The sequence below is a fragment of the Andrena cerasifolii genome, chromosome 1 (genome assembly GCF_050908995.1).
Source record: "Andrena cerasifolii isolate SP2316 chromosome 1, iyAndCera1_principal, whole genome shotgun sequence".
Taxonomy (NCBI): domain Eukaryota; kingdom Metazoa; phylum Arthropoda; class Insecta; order Hymenoptera; family Andrenidae; genus Andrena; species Andrena cerasifolii.
In genome coordinates this window covers 21,375,617-21,395,138 of record NC_135118.1, presented here as the reverse complement: position 1 = coordinate 21,395,138, position 19,522 = coordinate 21,375,617, and the positions used below count along the sequence as shown (strand labels likewise).

The 19,522-nt window shown below is 38.4% G+C and overlaps 1 protein-coding gene across 3 annotated transcripts in view; it reads left to right on the top strand.

Moving 5' to 3' along the window:
• The window catches only part of LOC143369733 (adenosine receptor A1), a 197,526-nt gene that overhangs the window by 177,060 nt on the left and 944 nt on the right, over positions 1-19,522 (top strand). For 2 of the 3 annotated variants that reach the window (XM_076814059.1, XM_076814067.1), the window contains one exon: positions 4,972-6,290. In XM_076814059.1, coding sequence (XP_076670174.1) covers positions 4,972-5,629 — 658 coding nt within the window. In that variant the 3' untranslated portion in view covers positions 5,630-6,290. Of the gene's footprint in view, positions 1-4,971; positions 6,291-19,522 lie in introns of those variants that run through there. The other variant, XM_076814076.1, reaches the window with a different exon arrangement.

Sequence of the window (19,522 nt, the reverse complement as noted above, 5' to 3'; positions counted from 1 at the left end):
AAAGGTGCTCTTAAATTCTTATTTAAAAATTTAGAAAAATTGTATACTGAATTAAGTACCTAATGAGTTTCTTGTGGCTATTAAAGAAGGAATATAGAAAAGAGGAGATAAGACTATTGTAGCTCGCATAAAATTTTTGCATGATCCAGAATTTCTTCCAAAAGGATCAAAAGACGCATTTTTCCATTTAACAGCCAAGCTAGATATAAAACGTGAAAATATAACAGTAACAGATTTTGCCACAAAGAAATAGATTCGCTGACGCTACATTAGACGCATTGTGCTATTTAAAAATAACTTTTAAAACCAAAAAGTAATGTTTCGTTTTGTAAAAATTTTTCATTAAATAAATAAATTTACCAATTATATTTAATATCTATTTTTTCATTTACACAAGTTTTGTATAAATTAGCCAGGAATAGTCATTTAGTTAAAGTTTTCTTGTGTTTTTGATAAATATTATCAACATTATTCCAAAAATATAATTTTTCCAATATTTTCTTCAATTTCTCGAGAATTCTCAAGAAATATGATCTCATTTCCGATTTCTCGAGAAACAAAAAATATAGAGAAATCAGGAACACTACACCTAACCAACTATTACAATATTCACCGAAGCTAATTTGTTTTTATTAGAATCCATACTTGTGGTAAAAACACCATAGTTCAATTAGAAATAATTATATCTTAAAATTTATATTCCATAGATTAGGGGGTTGCCAGGATAGACTAATGATGCCAACGCACTGCTTAAAGCGTAGTATTAATCTGGTTATGCAGACATGTGAAAATATGAGTGCTAAATTTTCTTTTGCCCACCACTGTATACGTGCTTTTAATACCCTGTATACTGCTTCAGACAGATACAAAAGCAAATAGGAATGCACTTTGATTGCAAAGTGGTAGGTAATATAAATGGTTGGACTAGTTCAAATGTTTAAAGAACGAACGTCCCTGTTTTGTTAGGGAAAAGCCTAGCATCGATTGTTCCCAAGTCCGCTTCATCTTTTGCTTCGGCACACACTAACAGAGGCGGTCGTAATTCCAAGCACTATTGTTGCCAGCGGTACTACGGTCACGAGGGATTAAAGGGCTTTTCGAGCCAAGCTTAAACGCGCACGTATAGCTGTGCCATAGCTACCGATCAACAGAAGATCCACCTGCATGCATAGACATATTGTGTTCAGTGGCTCGAAATAGATGCACGACAATTTTAGAGTTATCAGAGTCATCGTAATTTAGCGCCCCCCAGCGCAATTTACACGTTTAAGGGAATCTGCCGAATTTATGAATATGCTCGATTCATTTCTGCCGCATTTTCGCTGCATAGTGTACCCTGGAGGAAAATATTCGACCGACTCGTTGCTTCCATACTGCCGGACACAAAGTTTCCATTTTCAGTGAACGTTGCCTTTTCGAACACACCAGTCCATCGATTTACGCGTGGATAGCTTCCGCACCGTTTGTTTTTTTACGTGGCGGAAAAACCGCGTAAATTGAGCGTACCAGTACAAAATGAAATTTATGCAGGGAAAGTCAGTTTAATTTAGCAACCGATGTGTGTTACAATTTTTTAACACGATTTACAATTTCGAAGCGGTATTAGAAAAGAGTTCTCTATTTGACTTCTTGTTTGGTAATAAAATTCGTCCTTCATCAAATTAATAATATCGCAGTAATTAAGGTCAAAACAATATAAAAAGTTCCATGAAGTTAGAAATGTTTAGTCATTGATACATAATAAATAACAAGCATTAAAAACAGAGTAAAATATTTTTTTAGCGGTGCGAAACTGAACTCGCGTAAATCAAGGGACGCGGGTACACTTTGGCAGAGTAAAGGTAGTGTTAGCATACTGGTGTTTCCACGGTAATCTAATGCATAGTCTTAGAGCATTAGGAGCACTGTTTCTCAAGTCACGAGAGATAAGGGAAGCATCTGACATTTAGTTTTGGCTGGGTTACAAGTTCGCAAGGTTTTATGCGGAGCAACTTCGGAAACTTTTGTTGTATTCTTTTTCGAGATAGACAAACTGCATCTTACGTTATCCTGTCGGAAGAACGATATTTGACAATGAGAAGTAGCTCCACCGGCAGCATTCTCAGCAGTTTCGCATTTGCTCGATGTTCGTCGTTTTTATTTGAAATTGATACAGTAAAGAATTACCTGTCTCGAATAAAAGAATTGAATGAATAGAGCAATGACTTTTCGATTACTTCACCGACGCATGGATAATTCCAATGGTCTTTACGCTTTATTCAAAGAAAGTTATTAGTTCTCTAGATGAGACACTGTGCTCTAAATTATGACTCAAAGTTTATAAATTATACACACATATATTTTGCGAGATTATTTTTAGATAATTACTTGAAATGGTATTTGCGAATGTTTTGAACGAATACAATAGGTACCTATATCAAATACCACTTCTAAATTCGAAAGTCAAGGCAAACAATCAATCAACAAATATCACTAGGTTTTCCGCGATCTATAGGGGCTGCAATCACCAAGTTAGTTCACTTCGTTAACGTGCCAAGGCGGAATTTAATGAGGTCCTGCTAGTTTAAACAGGTTCGTAAATGCACTATTGTTTTCTATTGCGGCGAAGCAGAATACTAACTAGCTGAAATTTGAATGATTGCTTACTCGGGGTTTTATTCGGTTCACCAGACTATTGTTAAATGCAAAATAATATTATGTTTAGAAGCGTGATGTTCGCGGTGTTGAAAGTTACACCTTTCTTTTAGATAAATTCGCATCAGAAAGTAATACGATAGAAGTTCGATTTTTTTTAGTAATCTAAAAGATGAGAGTTTAAGTGTTATCTTAAGTATTTGACAAATAATTTAAATACCGCCAAAATATTCATTTTTCCAATACCTTCCCCTAAGACTTTTTTACACAGCATACTTTGAAGTACCGATTCAATTAGAATAAATGCAATTGCACTCATTAAGTGAATCGTTACACCTATAAAATAATCAATACCTACCATAGGTTAATGTACGCATAATTAAATCAAATTCTCTGCCTCCGTTTCTCCCCAAGCTCACTGTAATTATATAACTCATCTTCGGTGCAATAAAATACGAAGGATACGTATCAAATCAGTGTTATTTACTTCCAGGGGAACCATTAAATACGAGAATTTATATAGTATATAGCATTCTGTCAGAGGGACTAGGGAAATCTCACTCTGGTCCCGTGAGGGCGATTCCATAACGATTTCCGCGCCACATAAAGGATCCCCGAGTGAGCCCTAGAATATCAAAAAATAATTTCCACGGAATCCTTAGTAGTCCCTGAGAAAACATCTTGAAACCCCTTACACGACCCGACCCACCCTGTATAAACACGACGAGACAGGGTAGGACATTTTCGCGTGAGAATTGTAGACAGTATTACGTCACATCCCATTACCGTCGATAGCTTATCGAACCGAGGAACGAGCTCGGTGACAATCGGGCTACCCTCGATCAGGGGGCTGTTTCGAGTAATGCCAGGTCGCGGATCTCTTTCGGCAGTTTGACTTTGATGTGGATTCGCTTCGCGGTTCTCCACTCGTGTCACGATTGAGTTCCTAATTTCACATTCTGTGTGGGTCGTTCCCGCAGCTTAACTCCTTGGAATCCGTAGCACACATAATGGAGTTTCGGCGCCCGTATATGCTGCGTTTCGCGAACTGCCTCAAAGCTTCTGTATAATATAATGACATCGCCATTAGTCGTTCTGTGAAGACTTCAAATTCCATGAATACTTAGAGTCTGCGTCCCACGCCCCATGACTTTGTCTGAAAATTGCCCGGGTTTCTGTGACTTTTATTCCTTCCCATTGTATAATCTTTAAGGAGCGAGTAGCTAGGCGGTTGGCTGCGGATATGCGTCCCATTTTGGCCTGTCGTATAGTTCCTTCGTACAATTCGCGGAATAGGTTCCTATATTGGATTCTGATTTTCTTAAAGCATTAATACTAATGAATAACATAAGTAAGTTTCAGTTAGGTCCAAGTGAACCTTACATTCGCCAGGAGAGCAAATATATACAGTATCTCGCATTAATATTCGGACACTTTTTAAAATCGCATAACTTTTTTAGAATTGGTCCAAACAACTTGAGCTTTTTTGAGAAGCTAGAAGGATTAGTTTGCTAACTGACGCGTTTCGTAGTTTTGAAAAAAAATGTATTTGGTTGGAATAGCGAAACGAATAGTAAAGATCGATTTTTAAACTTTTTTTGTGAGCTTGTAATGAAAATTAAAAAAAAACGTTTGTAGATTGCAGTAAGTTGTATACGTGCCTAAAATTTCATCAAAATCGGTTAACGTTGCTCCGAGCTACAAACGTTTAAAGATCGCAGAATAAGGTCGAGAATCGCGAAAATTCCCGAAATCAGCGATTCTCGAAATTTTAGGCACGTATACAACTTACTGCAATCTACAAACGTTTTTTTTTTTAATTTTCATTACAAGCTTACAAAAAAAAAGTTTAAAAATCGACCTTTACTATTTTTTTCGCTATTCCGACCAAATACATTTTTTTTCAAAACGATCAAATACGTCATTTAACAAACTAATCCTTCTAGCTTCTAAAAAAAAAACTCAAGTCGTTTGGACCAATTCTAAAAAACTTATGCGATTTTAAAAAGTGTCCGAATATTAATGCGAGTCGCTGTATGCCCCCTCCAGGCATAGCAAAGTATAAACTAACGTTATACCCTGATTTCGTTGGATTTTCTAAGAACAGAAAAAATTCTGACTACTACCTAGAATAATTGCGATCACTTTATCACCTCATTTACTAAGCCAAGCACCAAGAAATATCTCTGTCCGATCAACACACGAACGTATCGTCACTTTGAAAGCGGCTGCGGAATATATAACGACGAGGAGGCACGATTTCAGGATGATCGATAACGCTAGCGCCAAACAGCGAGTTACGTCTACGCGTCTATTTCATACCGTTCGTATTTACAGGTACGCCATGTTGACGCCAAGCCGTGTGACAACGATAATCATCTTCATCTGGCTGATATCCGTGATGGCGGTGGTTCTCCAATCATCCTCGGACCTAGGACCAGATTTCTGTCGTCGGCGATTTACCGGGATCGCCATGGAGCAAATAATCGGGGCTACTATTTTAGTAGGTTTGCCGACGCTAATAACCACCTTCCTCTACGTCAAGCTGGTGATACGTGTCCGACACGCCACCAAGGGTTCGTATAAGCCGCCAGTCGCCTTCGCGTGGGATTACGAGCTGACCAAGGCGAATATGTATAGCTGCGTGATGTTCCTACTGTTCTGGCTACCATTCGGCGCCTCTGTGTGCCTGAACCCGTTCTGGCCGATAAGCGCCCGTGTTCTATACAATCTGGCCTGGTTCGCCCTCTCCAAGTCCTGCTTCAACAACCTCCTCTACTGCGTGGCGGACCGGCACTTTCGCAGCGCCTACGTGAAGCTCTTCCATTACTGCTGCTGCAAGACCACGGTGAGTTTCTCAAGGCGAACACGGGGTGACGGAGGGCGGAACACCAGCGACGTACGCCTCAGGGTGCACATTATCCATTCCTATGCAAGCCCTACATGCCGACCGACCGTAGGCAGACCAAACGGACGTGACGTTTACGAGCTCTAAAATCAACACCACGGTCGACGATCCGGATACACTTGCAAAAAGGATCCTCGTCGACGTAAAAAAAGAAACACGATCGCCGTCCAGTAGTAACTTGCTCTTCTTTCGTTTCTCGTCTTCGACAAGCTGCCTGGTCATACATGCTTCCGCAGTCGATTTCCAGAGTTCTCCCCTGATATTTATTAGTAGGGTTACGTTAAGGCGTAGCGCTGGAGACTTTTCGTCGACGGACAGTTTAATCGACGTCGGTTGAAATAAACAGTTTAGTCGGTGGAAAGTCGATAGTGTGCGCTGAGTCTGATACCATCGATCTTGAGTACCTTGAGTATCTAGTTATTTCACTTGTCGTTCTTATGACGTTCGTGAAGATTATTGGACACAGAAGGATCATTCAAACAGATTGTTTAATCACTTGACTCATACTTTTGAGGAACCATTTGAAAACGTTTAGATATATTTATGGGTTTTACTACTTATCGATCTTTTCAAAACTGGACCTAGAAGAAGGTGTAACATGACAAATGTTAAAGGCATTTATTACAACGCCGGGGTATTCTTTCAAGTGCGCATTCTTTAAACAGTTTATATTAACATACAGACGACAAATATGGCCTAAGTTTTACTCCAAAACAAATGCTCCAGTAGACGCACCTAATTTGAGTAATTTAAGGCCCGGTGCAGGCGAGCGGTTTGCGGCAATTTGCCGCCGCGAGACGCGCGTGAAATTTGTCTAGCAGTTCGCGTGAGCGGTTTTGCAACGCCACGATTCGTGTTCCGCAATTTCTCGCTGATAAATATTTCCACATCTAGTTCGGACATTTTCTTGCGTTGAATAAACGCAAAACGCTCGTGCGAATTGCTTGTGTATAAAACAATGTACTGCTTTGCGGCAGCGTTCATTCGCGGTGAAGCGGTACGTGCGTTCGTCAAAACAAACGCAAACATGCCGCCTGGTAGCCGCCCAAATTTACGTCCCGTGTGAACTGCTTCGTATAAATCTGCGTTCTGCCAAAACGCGGCGGCAAAGTGCCGCAAACCGCTCGTCTGCGCCGGCCCTAAAGGGCGGTATTCTCAGTCGCTACTTATTCTTAAGCAAATGCTTAAATATACGGCATCCTCTACTAACCTAGTGGCTAGTAAAGGATGCCGAATGCTTAAGCATCTGCTTAAGAATAAGTAGCGACTGAGAATGCCGCCCTAAGACATGTTTTGAATTAAATGAATGCTGTTGCCAATGAAATTTTGTTCAAATTTATTAGAACTGCTTGAAAAGAATACAGTATGATATTTATCTACGCCTCTATACAAGATTTTTAGGAAATGCAAGTTCATTTGGAAAGTCCCCAAAGCTGTTCCATTTTCGTTCCTTGAGGGTACTAATATTCTTTTTTTTATTAAATGATTCTCGTATTCCTGTAGCAACTTAGCTATGGATAGTTTATTTTTGTTACTTTACTAAACGATATGCTATATATACCTCCCGCGCGTTTGGGACGGTAAAATCTTTGTGGAAGAATATGCATTTGCTTTTTTGTAGACAAGCCTGCTTTTTCGTCGTTCAGTAAAAGCTTTAACAGGAAAGTGACGCGGCTACTACTACCTTGGCACTAACAGATTTTTCTATCGCTTACTCTTCTACTTTCGACATAGGTATTGTCCATTGTTGATAGAAGTCGGACGGAGTCGCGCTCGAAGTGCCCTGACAATGAGTCTGATGCGAGCATCGAACGAAACTATTTAAAAGAGATTGTGATCGTCAGTGAGACAGGCAATCGCCGTCCATTGGAAATTTTATCCTCTTCTCATTCTAATGCTGCGCAAAGCTTTCCAAATTCCGTCTGTATTCTTCCGGCTGTACTCTTCCAACAGTTGGCTGTTTCACGATACTCTACATATCCGCCAGAATAGAAGCGCCATTCGTCGCGGCTGCTCTTTCGGCGATGGTCTCGCGATTGCATCACGATTCATTCGGAATCCCTTCGAAATGATTCACGATCAAGGAAGGTACTCGCGCAAATGCGTAGAGTCGTTTAGTTTTCGTGTATACGTATCGACGCAGTAGAATTTCTATTTTTTTACTCGGAGTATGTAGTTTGTTTCGTTGGTGCGAGTCGTTCTTATCGCAGAGCGTTCCGTGCATAGGAATGAAATACGGGGAATTTAGTTCTCACGAAGGTTTCAAGGTTCAGATTTAAAAGTCCATGAATTTCCACGAAGAATTCCAATCTCCGATCCTGTTACCCAATTTTTTTAAGTGACTGTGTATAAATTACGTGTACGCAGGGTGTTAATAAAAATGAAGTCCCACGCGAAATGTAGACTCATATAAAAAGTTCGTATACTTATATATTCGATAACACTTCTGTTCTGTGTTCTTCAAACACGAGCGTGAAACGCCTGTAGGAGAGCAACCCTCTTATAGCGTGCAAGTGAAAAATTAATCGTAATCAGCAGTGGTGGATTTAAGAAAAAAGGCCCAGGTGGTAAACGTTCTGAGGGGCCCACTTTTTCGGGAAAATGAAGAGGTAGTTGACTAAAAAGGGGTAAATGTATAGAAAAGTACAGAAAAAATATAGCGCTTGGATAAAATCATAAATTTTTTTTGAAGATAGGGCCCTAGAGGGGCCTTCTGAGTAGGGGCCCATTTTTCAAGAAAATGAAGAGGTAGTTGACTAAAAAGGGGTAAATGTATAGAAAAGTACAGAAAAAATATAGCGCTTGGATAAAATCATAAATTTTTTTTGAAGATAGGGCCCTAGGGGGGCCTTCTGAGCAGGGGCCCATTTTTCTATAAAATGAAGAGGTAGGTTAGTAAAAACGGGCTCAGTGTAATAGTAAAGGAAAATATATAGTTTGGATAGAATCATATTTTTCTTTTAAGAATAGGGCCCTGGGATGGGGCCTTCTGGGCAGGGGCCCAGGCGGCAACTGCTCATGAGCCGCCCTGTTAAATCCGCCACTGGTATCAGGCACACTGTGTAGGAATTTTTTGTATTATTTTGATGTGTAGACTCGATCCTGAAAATGTCGTGTATTATCATTAACACCCTGTATATGCATTTGATAAAATTAATTTACATACTTCGAAACCGGAATATTCCCCAGAAATCTTAGCTTCTGATCTTCAGCGTGCTATATCCACCAAGAAAGGGTTATCTTTAGACGCGTTACATTATCTGATCGCGTTATAGCGCACAGGCCCGATATCAAGAATAAAGATCACACCCATGAGGTTGCCTGATAATATCTTGCCGCCTGGATGGAGTCCCGATGGAAGTGGTTAGTCATGTAAACCGTCATACTAGACCAGGAATTTACTCTGATACACTTTAGACCCCTTTGCCCCATGCATGATTTAAGTTTCACGGAAGAGGGTGTAGCTCCCTGGACGATAAATCCGAAATTATGGTTAATCTACCGCCGTTACTTGTCCGAGGAACGAAACTGTTGCAACCCCCGAAAGAGGGATGCAAGGGGGGTTCATGAAGCAACCCATCTCCGAAAAATCAATTTCCACGCGACAAAGTAGGTGGGGTAGAAAGGATTTCATCCCCGTCTTAAGATTGAACATCTGCAAAATCACCTATCAAATTGGAAGAGTCAGAAATTCTATGAAATCAGAATTTCTAAGGCGCCACTTGATTTTTCTTATGCGACTTACAAAAAGTGTCTTCGTATTGTTTTCACTGCACAATTTGTCGCTCTTTTTAACCGCGTATTTCGTTCAACAGAGATTTGTAATATTTAAATGCACAGGAAAGCCGTAAAAAGTGTAATCCAAACAGGATTAACTCTTATGATTCAAAAGACCCTCTGGTCGAAGATAAATCTGAATTTACGTGGTTTAAGCAAGCAGAACTGCGAGGTCGCCAGCTATGCTCTGTGGATTTTTTTAAAAGGTGTGCATGGAGATAAAAGCATTTTCAGTTTTTCCGCCATATTTCAGTTCATATTTGTTTTGTTAAAACAGGAACAGATTGGGCAATCTATAATTGCAAAATACGAATCCTCTTATTTTATTTTCATTAAGATGACACCAAATTTTCGTTTTTATTCAAAGAAATTTTGTGAAGCAGAAGTAACTTACATTACGTAGTACGTCTTTCTACTAAAATGTCCAATTTTATTGTGCTTAAGCAGCCTCTCTAAACTCTGAAATATTGATTTTTATTAGTTTACTTCCCCAAGCCGAATTTAACGCAAGAGCAGAATTTAAGTGCGAAATTCTTGCAAGTAATTGTTCGAGTTACCCAATCTACCTGTGTTAATGCTCGAAGTTAATCGAAGAAAGTTTTTTCTCGCACTTTGAATATCCGAAAGTTCCGAACTTCGAAGTCGACGAGTTAATTTAGTTCAGGAGTTCTTTTATCAGCTAGTCTTTGCATACTCGATTACGCTCGTTTAATATACAGAGTGTCTCTGAAAACGATGGTCTCCTAAATGGGGGTGGGAGGGTAGATAAAACAGGGTAAAGATTATCCTACAAAAATTGCTGTCGAAAATGTAAATCTGCCGAGATAGATGTTATTAAAGAAATTTTAGTATTAGTAACGTCATCTAAACTGTGGTAAGATTTATGGAAGTCATGGATATCACTCGGTATTTCTGTTCGCAATACAAGAAAGTAAAAAAAGTGCTGCAAGTTACATTGGTACAGTAGATATACAGTATTGTAAGGGCCATTTCGAAAATTTGTTGTAAAATTTATCTAATTAAATATGGATTCTCGACAATATGCTGATAGGATTTTTTTATCCGATTTTACGTTCCCTATTACCACTTTTAAGGAAACTATATTTTTCGGGCGACACCCCGTGTGTCTATTTGAAATTTAATACATTTAGAATACAAGTATCACTTGTTTTAAGTTCTCATTCCTGTCGAAATGGTTACACTCTGTGAACATTTACTTTTGTTACGTTGTTTATCGTACAATAAAAGTTCTATATATTCCCCTTTCAAACAAATAGACGTAGAATATCGACTGATACTAAGGACTTACATCTATTGCAACTGCATACACGGAAAGTAACGCTTTGGTATTAAAAGTATTTTACCATTCAACCGATTTGCCAGTGGAGGCGAACCACAACCATAAAACGGGAATCCTCTTAAGCGAAAACTCCACGCAGTTTCCAGACAGCAGTAGAACGTCTTCTATCGACCAAACGTTCCTTTATAAGTCGAACACTTTTTCAAGTGAATAATTTTCTACACGATTAACATTTCATGGCTGACTATGACCGCAACGAAATTCCATTCCTTATTCGTACCTCTGCAAAAGCATTTCTCATTCTGTCTTACCAACGCACCGATAACTGAATGGAAGAATTCTAAAAGTTGTTAAGTACAGAGTGGTTCTTGACTGCACACCGATACTTTACGGGACAAGTGTAAAACGTGACAAGAGAAAAAACAGGTCATGAGTACACGTTCTTCAGGTTTCCTTTCCCGAATTATGAAGAATTGAAGAAAATTAAAGCTAGACTGCAAGAGCTGGAGATATTGCATTCGAAATCGAATTAAGGAGAGAAAAAAGCATACTTGTATTTAAGAAACGAAAGGACCATAAAGTAAAATAATATTTGAAGTAACGTTATTTCGAAACTGTTCAGGTCTTCTATGCGTTAGATGCATATTTATCAATTCAGCATAAGTATATTCACTCGTTCCATTTAATTGCCATTTTATCGCTTGAGATAGATGCAAGAGGTGAGACTCAATCACAAAATATACATATACTACACAAATTTTGAGTTTAGTATATTTATAAATATTTTTATTCAATTCGAAATATTTTATCATAATAATAAATAGCTTATCATAATTCAGTAAATAAAGTCTGGTTATCCTGTGTTCATGTAACATTTTTTCTTGTTTCGTATACTAGATTTATTCCTAATAGTATTGGTACGCAATTGAGAGTCGTCCTGTACATAATATAAAAGAAAAAAGAACCGGATGGGACAGAGAAACTGTGCTAAATAAATATATTAGAAGAGTATATGTATCTAATTGTAACAAATAATATATGTGTACCTACACTACGAAACGTCGCGGAAGGAAAATGTCAAGGGACTAAGGATCAAAAATTCCTGTTCACCGAAGGAGATATGACTGAAATTTAATATTGTATTTGATAAACATAGTATCTCGTTTCGAACAGGATAACAAAATAATTAAATAACGATGGCAAATTAATCATGCTATGCTTGGATTCCAACATTATAGTGGAAAACCAAAAGTTAAAAATGTTACTCGTTCATAGGATGGATAGATTATGTTTCAACTGTAGCCATTATTTATATATTATTCGTGAGGAGCCTTATATGAAGCTATTCGTATTTAAATATATACATTTAACTTCCCGTGAGATATTTCTCATACATAATGAGCGAGAGTAGGAGGAAGTAGAGATATCTAAAATACAGTAGAATGTCGGTTATTTAATTTGATTATTAAATACACTGTTCAAATGGAAATATTTTAACCGATACTGAGTGTTCTGACAAACTAGAAATCACAAACTGTGACTTTTGATATTTCTCAATATACATATGTAAATTAATAAAAGGATGCGTTAAAAGAAGATTAAATAATTTAAAATGGAGAAAAGAATATTTATTATGTAACGGGAGTATTTTCACACGCAGAATCCACCATATTTACTTCCATTTACTATTCACCTCTTTGTTCTTAACCGAGTCTGATTAAAGGTTCATTTTAAAACACTTTCCATCATTTCTGTTTACCTAGTAATTCTTTTTTCACTGCTATGAATGTAAGAAAAAAATGAATACCATAATAAGTACAATTTTATGAGTGTTTCCCTTCCAAAACTGAGACCCTGTGAAGACTACAATATTTAATACAATAATAAAATACAAAAACTGTAATTTCACACGAAACTTGGAAATATCTACACATAGCTAAACGAATATTTGATTCATCTCCATTTCGTCTAATCGACCCTTCACTGGATTCTAATCACAATAAAAAATTTCCAATAAATCGCAGAACTGATATTCTACTGTACTTTCGAACTCATTCATCCTTGGTAAAATAAGAGAATTTTGTGATAGGCGAAAACGTTTATCCCTCGTATTGAAACTGTTACAAAATTATTACGTGCATTACTTTTAGTTTTGTACGATCGAGGCGTGTCGCAGAATTTCGCGCGAACAAGAAGCGCACTCGTTCTACGTATAACTCGTATATAGTTCGTCTTGTAATTCAATTTATTAAACGATAATTGCCGCAGCGACGTATCTCCTGACTGTATCTATAATATATTGTATGTTACATGCCTTCTGTCAATCTGTGATCACACTTTTAGGTATGATTGTTGAGTAGCGAGGCGTAAGTGCGTGTTACAGTTTTAAATTTTGCACTGTCCCAATGATTGAAAAATTTTCCTTTAACATGCAACAATACATTTAACACATAAAACCGTACGTGCACTACGTAAACCCTCCCTTCGCATATAGCACCGTTCATATTTAAGCTTTAATCAATGGTTGATAGTTAAAATTAATCTTTCCTTGTTTTGATTGAAATGAATTTTAAAATTAACGCTTTGATAGACGTCGCGTCGGCATATTCTCACGAATAATACTTTTTTAATATCCTTCGGTCCTTCAGAACACGATTTCTTTTACACTACTCTATCGTCATAGTTACGAATCGGATCAGGAGTTTTTTAACAGCGTGGACATGGAAAAAGAGGACGCGTTTTTTTATGAAGTTCCCGTGCAAAATTTAAAACTGACATTGAAATGGCCCAGCGCGATGGAAACTTTTGCCGAAAGTTTTGCAAAACGGATCGTTCGAATACGAGTACAAACACTTGGCTACGGTGAAATTCGCAACGGAGGAAGAGGGGGGGGGGGCATTCGCCATCTAAATCAGATGCCGGGGGATTAAAAGTAAAACCGGGGGAGGGGGCAAGAAAAAGTGCCAGCGATGATAATGCTTGAGAAATGGGACCAGGAAAATGTTTGTTGTAACTACTTTTCCCGGCTACTTTTTTATTATACACTTTTTTTATCCCACGACCGTTGCGACGATCTCCCGCGTGAGTTTCGACGCTAGTCCATTTACTGTTCGGTTTCACCAGTTCCGGACCAATTTTCGACGAGCGAAGTCGTCGGAAGCTGATTAACGGTCGAGAGAAGAAACTAGGGAACTAAACTGAAAACTTGTTTCAAAGGAGACAGCGAGAGGGATGAAGAAGCTCATTGTTCCAGGGGCAACGAACGAACTTGTCCCTTTGTCGATATGGCACAATAGGCTTCTGATCTCGATGATAAGGCGGACGATATTGGTGGGATCGAACGAGTAGTCTGTAACTATTCGTTTTGATTAAGGGGCGAGTAACGGTCGTGAAACTTATGTTCTATGGAGAAGAAGAAAAAAAAGATCCTAGATGTATTACTCTATAACGAATTCATAAATCTGCGTGTATAGGATATCTCGCCTAAGATGAGGAATTATATGTGTATTTCACTTGAACAAGATGCAACGTCGTCTGTACCATCCTTCACGCAATTTACAAAAGATGTGTGAGATTCGCTAATTGAGAACTCGCTAATCGGTCCAATGATTCCATAATAGTGTCGAATAATAGGCAATGCTATATTTTACTTTATTTATACTTTATATATTACTACATTACTACGTCTGTGAAATTTTAACACTTTGACTGGCGTCGCTGTGTTTTCTCTAAAAAAATTTGATATTTTTTGGAGAGTATCAAAATTATTGTTCGAGAGTCCCCGAATGTTTACTTTGAAAAGGAACCAAGGTCGAAGGTCGCTTTGTACTTTGATGAGTCAGCTAGTAATAAATAATCAATTTCTATATTCTCTATTAGATCGTCGCGAATATATTACCAATTGATTGGTAAGATACTCCTGATGAAAATGAGCCCAAACTCGACCACATTCGGGCAATTTTTAATCACACATGATGTACCTAGTGTGCATTAATTTTCAGAATTCGGAACCGATTTGAATTAGGTATAACTAAAAATCGCTCGAATAACGCCGTGTTTGGACTCATTTTCATCGGGGAAACTTCGTCTATCCATTGGTAGTGCTCCCATGAAGATTTAATAGACAATATAGAACTATAAACTTTCGAGCTGAAAAGAACTTCAACGACAGTGACTGCTTGAAAAGACGTGACCAAATCTAGAGGGCATTTTTCAAAATCTTGCGCCAGTCAAAGTCTTAACTTAACTCTTTATTGTTGCATTCTGACATCTCTACATTCATCTCGTTCATTATACAGGGTTAACCAACTTTGTCCATCGAAAATATCTCCCTTATTTTTAAAGATATGAAAAGACATTATTATAACATGCCAGTAATACTTTGTGTGTATGGAGAGTATTCGGAGATTTCAAGATGAAATCTTTAAAAATTTCAACTTTTGTAAATGAAGTTTTTCCATGTGTCTAAAAATAACGGAGATGTTCCAGGTGGACAAAGTTATTGCTCCCACCCTGTGCATATAATAGAATAAGCGAATTACGAAACTCTATTATCCACGTACGCGATGTGTACATACGTATGTGCTCTTTCTATGCGTATAGATATGAATGTGAGAAGGTTTGGATCCAGTGATGCTTAAAATACGCGACTAGCGACGGTCGTTAATTATAAATAACAGAATATTAACGTACGAAGCATATGCGCGAGGAAAGTCGACTGGCACTGCATGCGTACTCATATCGCTTGTCGCAAAAAATTGTATGCATATCTCTTAAATTCTACATTCGAGTATAAACGAAAGTTTTGTTGGAAAACGCACTCACGATTTATGCAGTGTCCGTCCAGGGGTATACTTTACGGAGAAGCCACTTGTTATTTTGTAATAACGTATTTCATCGAGAATGTATCCGTGCAGAAATGACTTGTACAAATGTTATACAATAGACATCTATCTGAAACATTAAAGAATAGTTTCATTACAACAAATATTTAACTTCCTTCTATAATAAACGACAGTACTGTCTGTGTTTTATTGCAAGAGTTTATATATTTAAAACAAGATTCCTTTGCGGTAGCCTATAAATTGCTGCTCTGTTCTATTCCGTGCTACAAAATGCATAGTTCCGCTAGGTGCATGCACCTTGATATGTACCTACATACATATATCTTGATGCTGGTACTGTGAAATAACCAGTCAACGCGTCGTTAAATAACTCAACAACCGTCGATTCGAATAAACTGTCGAGGAAGGCAATCGATGGCATTGAGACTATGTAGTTGCGCGAATTGTAAGAATAAAATGATTTCCGTCGCATTGAGCGTAGATGACGGTGCAAACAGGTGCAATGAACTTTGCATAGAAAAAGTTATCCTGTTGCTTGAGTCATCTTCGAGGACGCGTGGTGTCGAATGAACACCACTATGATTAAGTACATGGTGCTGCATGCTACATACCACCGAATGTGAATGAAGTTAAATATGTTCGTAAGCAACTATCATTTTCTCTGTAGTTTAGTGGTAAATAAAAGTAGACATAGCAGTTCGTGAAATAAGAAGCAGTATTATATGTATGTTGTAGATGGCAAAGAAAGCATTCCTAATGTTTTCTGACTATTACATCGTTCTTTATAAATCATATACTGTATCATGAAACTGAGTGTTCTTTATGTTGTTTGCATAACACGATCGTTCACATCGACGTTTGCTGCTTCTATTTCCGAAAGGAATAATTACTTTGAAATTTTAGATATTCGAGTAGGTTAATGCATGGAGGAATAATTTGTTACTAAGTAGTTTGTTGAAAAATTTATGTATTTTATCATGAACGTTTAGTTGTAGGGGTATCAAGTTTTATAATTCAACTTTTGAAACAGTAGCTAATTTTTTACTAGACTTTCGGATTACAAAAGTCGAATATAATGAAAGATGAACGTCAACACATATAGGTACCCATTGAAAATATAGTACACTAAATATTCATAAAATTGCATTGAGTATAATATCGTCTGTATTGTCTAGTTATGAAAATTCTCTAGACTTAAGGGTATCGATTTTATGATTTGCCAAGGATTTTTAGATATCTTTATTCGACTGATCAAAACTATTGCTCCCATAATATGGAGATCATTCAAAAACATTGAAAATGCAATTTCAATTAAATCACTTTAAGTGTCGTACAGCGTAATTCGTGGATGGAACCGTAAGGAAGATGGCGTTCACAATTTTCATCAATAAAGTTTTTCCATATCACTAAAAATAACGGAAATATTCTAGGCGAACAGAGTTATTCGGTCACCCTGTATGTTCAGGACCAGAGTTACCATACGTAGGGAATTAATGGCGGCGTAGAGAAGACATGACGTAGTACGGAGTATATAGTAAAAATGGATCACCTACAGCAATAACGGTATATTTGTGTTGGTGGCGCGGTAACGTACACCACAATTCATCGCATGGCGTGTACGAGTCGTATTAGTGCATATAGGTCTACATGACGTCACTCCTTCCCTACGCGTAGGGAATCGCCTGGCAACTTTGCTCGGGACATAACGTAATCGGTAGTAATCGAAAGTAGGAAGATAAAGAGGGCGAAAGACTGGATGTTCTTTTCGAAATAATTAGGTCCTAAAAATTCATATCGTACTTGGAAATAAATTTAATTTAAAGGCTGAAAGGGCCAATGTTCTCAATAGGTAACTAATATTTCATATTAATATTTCTTATACCTTAATAGAATATATTTGCTTCTAGACGATTACATTTTTACATATCCAATAATGCCGTCATTTGCTCTAGTCTAAATGCATATATCAATTCTGTCTGCACTTGTAAAATTTATTAGTGATGTGGTAGGTTTTTAAAGAAGTAGTTACCCTCTGCCGATTATGGACGAAATGCGGGCGCGGCGACGACAACGCAGAAAGAGAAGTGATAACGATCCAGGAACTCGTCATGATTAGGTAAATCGAATCTTTCGTATATACAAGTGTGAATCAACGTCTCATCGGTGGCACTGTTACGTCGCAGCGGATCAGATGGACGATTCGTTATTCACCCAAAACGTCTTGTATTTACTACAGGTTAGCGTTCCAGGGGTGAACGCAGCAGATATGTATGTACTTAAAAGTGAATGTACTTATAATTAAAAGTGACGGCCTGACTGACGGACCGACTGATTGAGAGTTATCGTGTGCAAGGAATGTGGCTAATCATTGTTTAGCAGACTGAGTCGTAAGGGTTGTGAGACGTAGCGGTACAATGGAACAATGACAGAGTACTGAGCCAGGAGTGGTGGGATTGCACAACACGACATATTTGATTAAAAAGTAATACGTTTATTGCTAGAGCATATATGCATACGATTCTCGCGCGCAGCCGCGTGCTTGCGCATCGATCCTGATCGATCCCCACGCGTATGGCGCGGCCGCGACCGCCGTTCCGCGCCTGCGCATCGATCTCCTCGCGTATGGCGCTTGCGCGGCCGCTACCGCCGTTCCACGCCTGCGCATCGATCTCCTCGCGTATGGCGCTTGCGCGGGCGCGACCGTTCCTCCACGCCTGCGCATACCTTATTACGGACTTCGCGCTCTTCTAGGGAGTTTGTGCTCCGCGCGCGTGAAGACAGCGCCACCGCCAGAGACGTGGGTTCGCCCAATCTAGGGATTTTCCATCTCCGCAAGGTGACACGCCTTACCTCTCACCACCGTCTCTTATGCCATTGGCTGTTCCCCCATCCATAGACGCAAACCGCCATCGTCCATTGGCTATTCCCCCTCTAGGAATCCCCCCTCCACCAACGATACCCCCTCCCACCTAACTTGAGTGGTCACCCCCACGCCTAAATTTGGTCCTCAATCGTCATAGGATAACTATAGTTTTCACTTGAAAAGAACCCGGACTGGGCGCGAGCCCTTTTCAAGACGGATAGTCTTTTCAACTTACCTTTGCACTCTACCGTGGCGAGTGAGAGGAACTAAGAACGAGCCAACTGGAACCGCGACAGCGACAAACCATAAATTACTGCCGCGGCGTCGTCTATCGAAAAAAGACGGAATAGGCCTCTCGTCTCTCTGGCACTCCTCATTCGCCGCGGCAACGACCAAAAAAGTAGCGAGAAAAACTTAATAGTTTTCGATTTTATCCGCGAATCGTTTACCTATAAATTTCTCAAAAGCTTTTAGTTAATTGAAAAAAATACGAATTCTAACCAATTTTCAATTTAAAATCCCTGGAATAATCTGACGATTTTTTCTTTCGACTGTAAACAATTCTTACTATATTTTGCACACGTTTTTCCCCAGTCAATTAATGTATACTTTATTTTATTGTTTACGTCACTTGTCTATAATATCCGAATAACTACGAGAACGAAATCATTTAATGCAATATTAAGCCGTACAGCATTATCTCAATGACTTGATATAAACTGAGAACGGAGTGAAATAATCAAACTAATAAAACATAAATTATATGACGGTTAATATTTGCAAATACAAAAGTAGATAGAACTAATGGGTTATGAAGGGTACCCCACAAATTTCAACCCCGACTCTCGAAACAGAAAAGTCTCGTATGAGAAAATATCATTTCATATTTTTATAAGAAGTTACCTTCCTTCGCTTCTACCACGAATTACGACCCACCTTATATACATATATTTACAATTAGTAAAATTGTATAAATGTGCTATTAATTCTCTAACACGATGTTTTAGAATAACGTTTACGTTGAACATACATATTTCAGATCGTTTGCGTACCTACCGTTACGTTCATGAATTTATAATATCTTTATACGAATATTATGTAGGCACTTGACTTCTCGAAATACGATCAATAAAACTAACTGTCTCATATTACTCAGGCAGCCAGACATTAAAAAGTAAAAACAAGAACGAAGACTG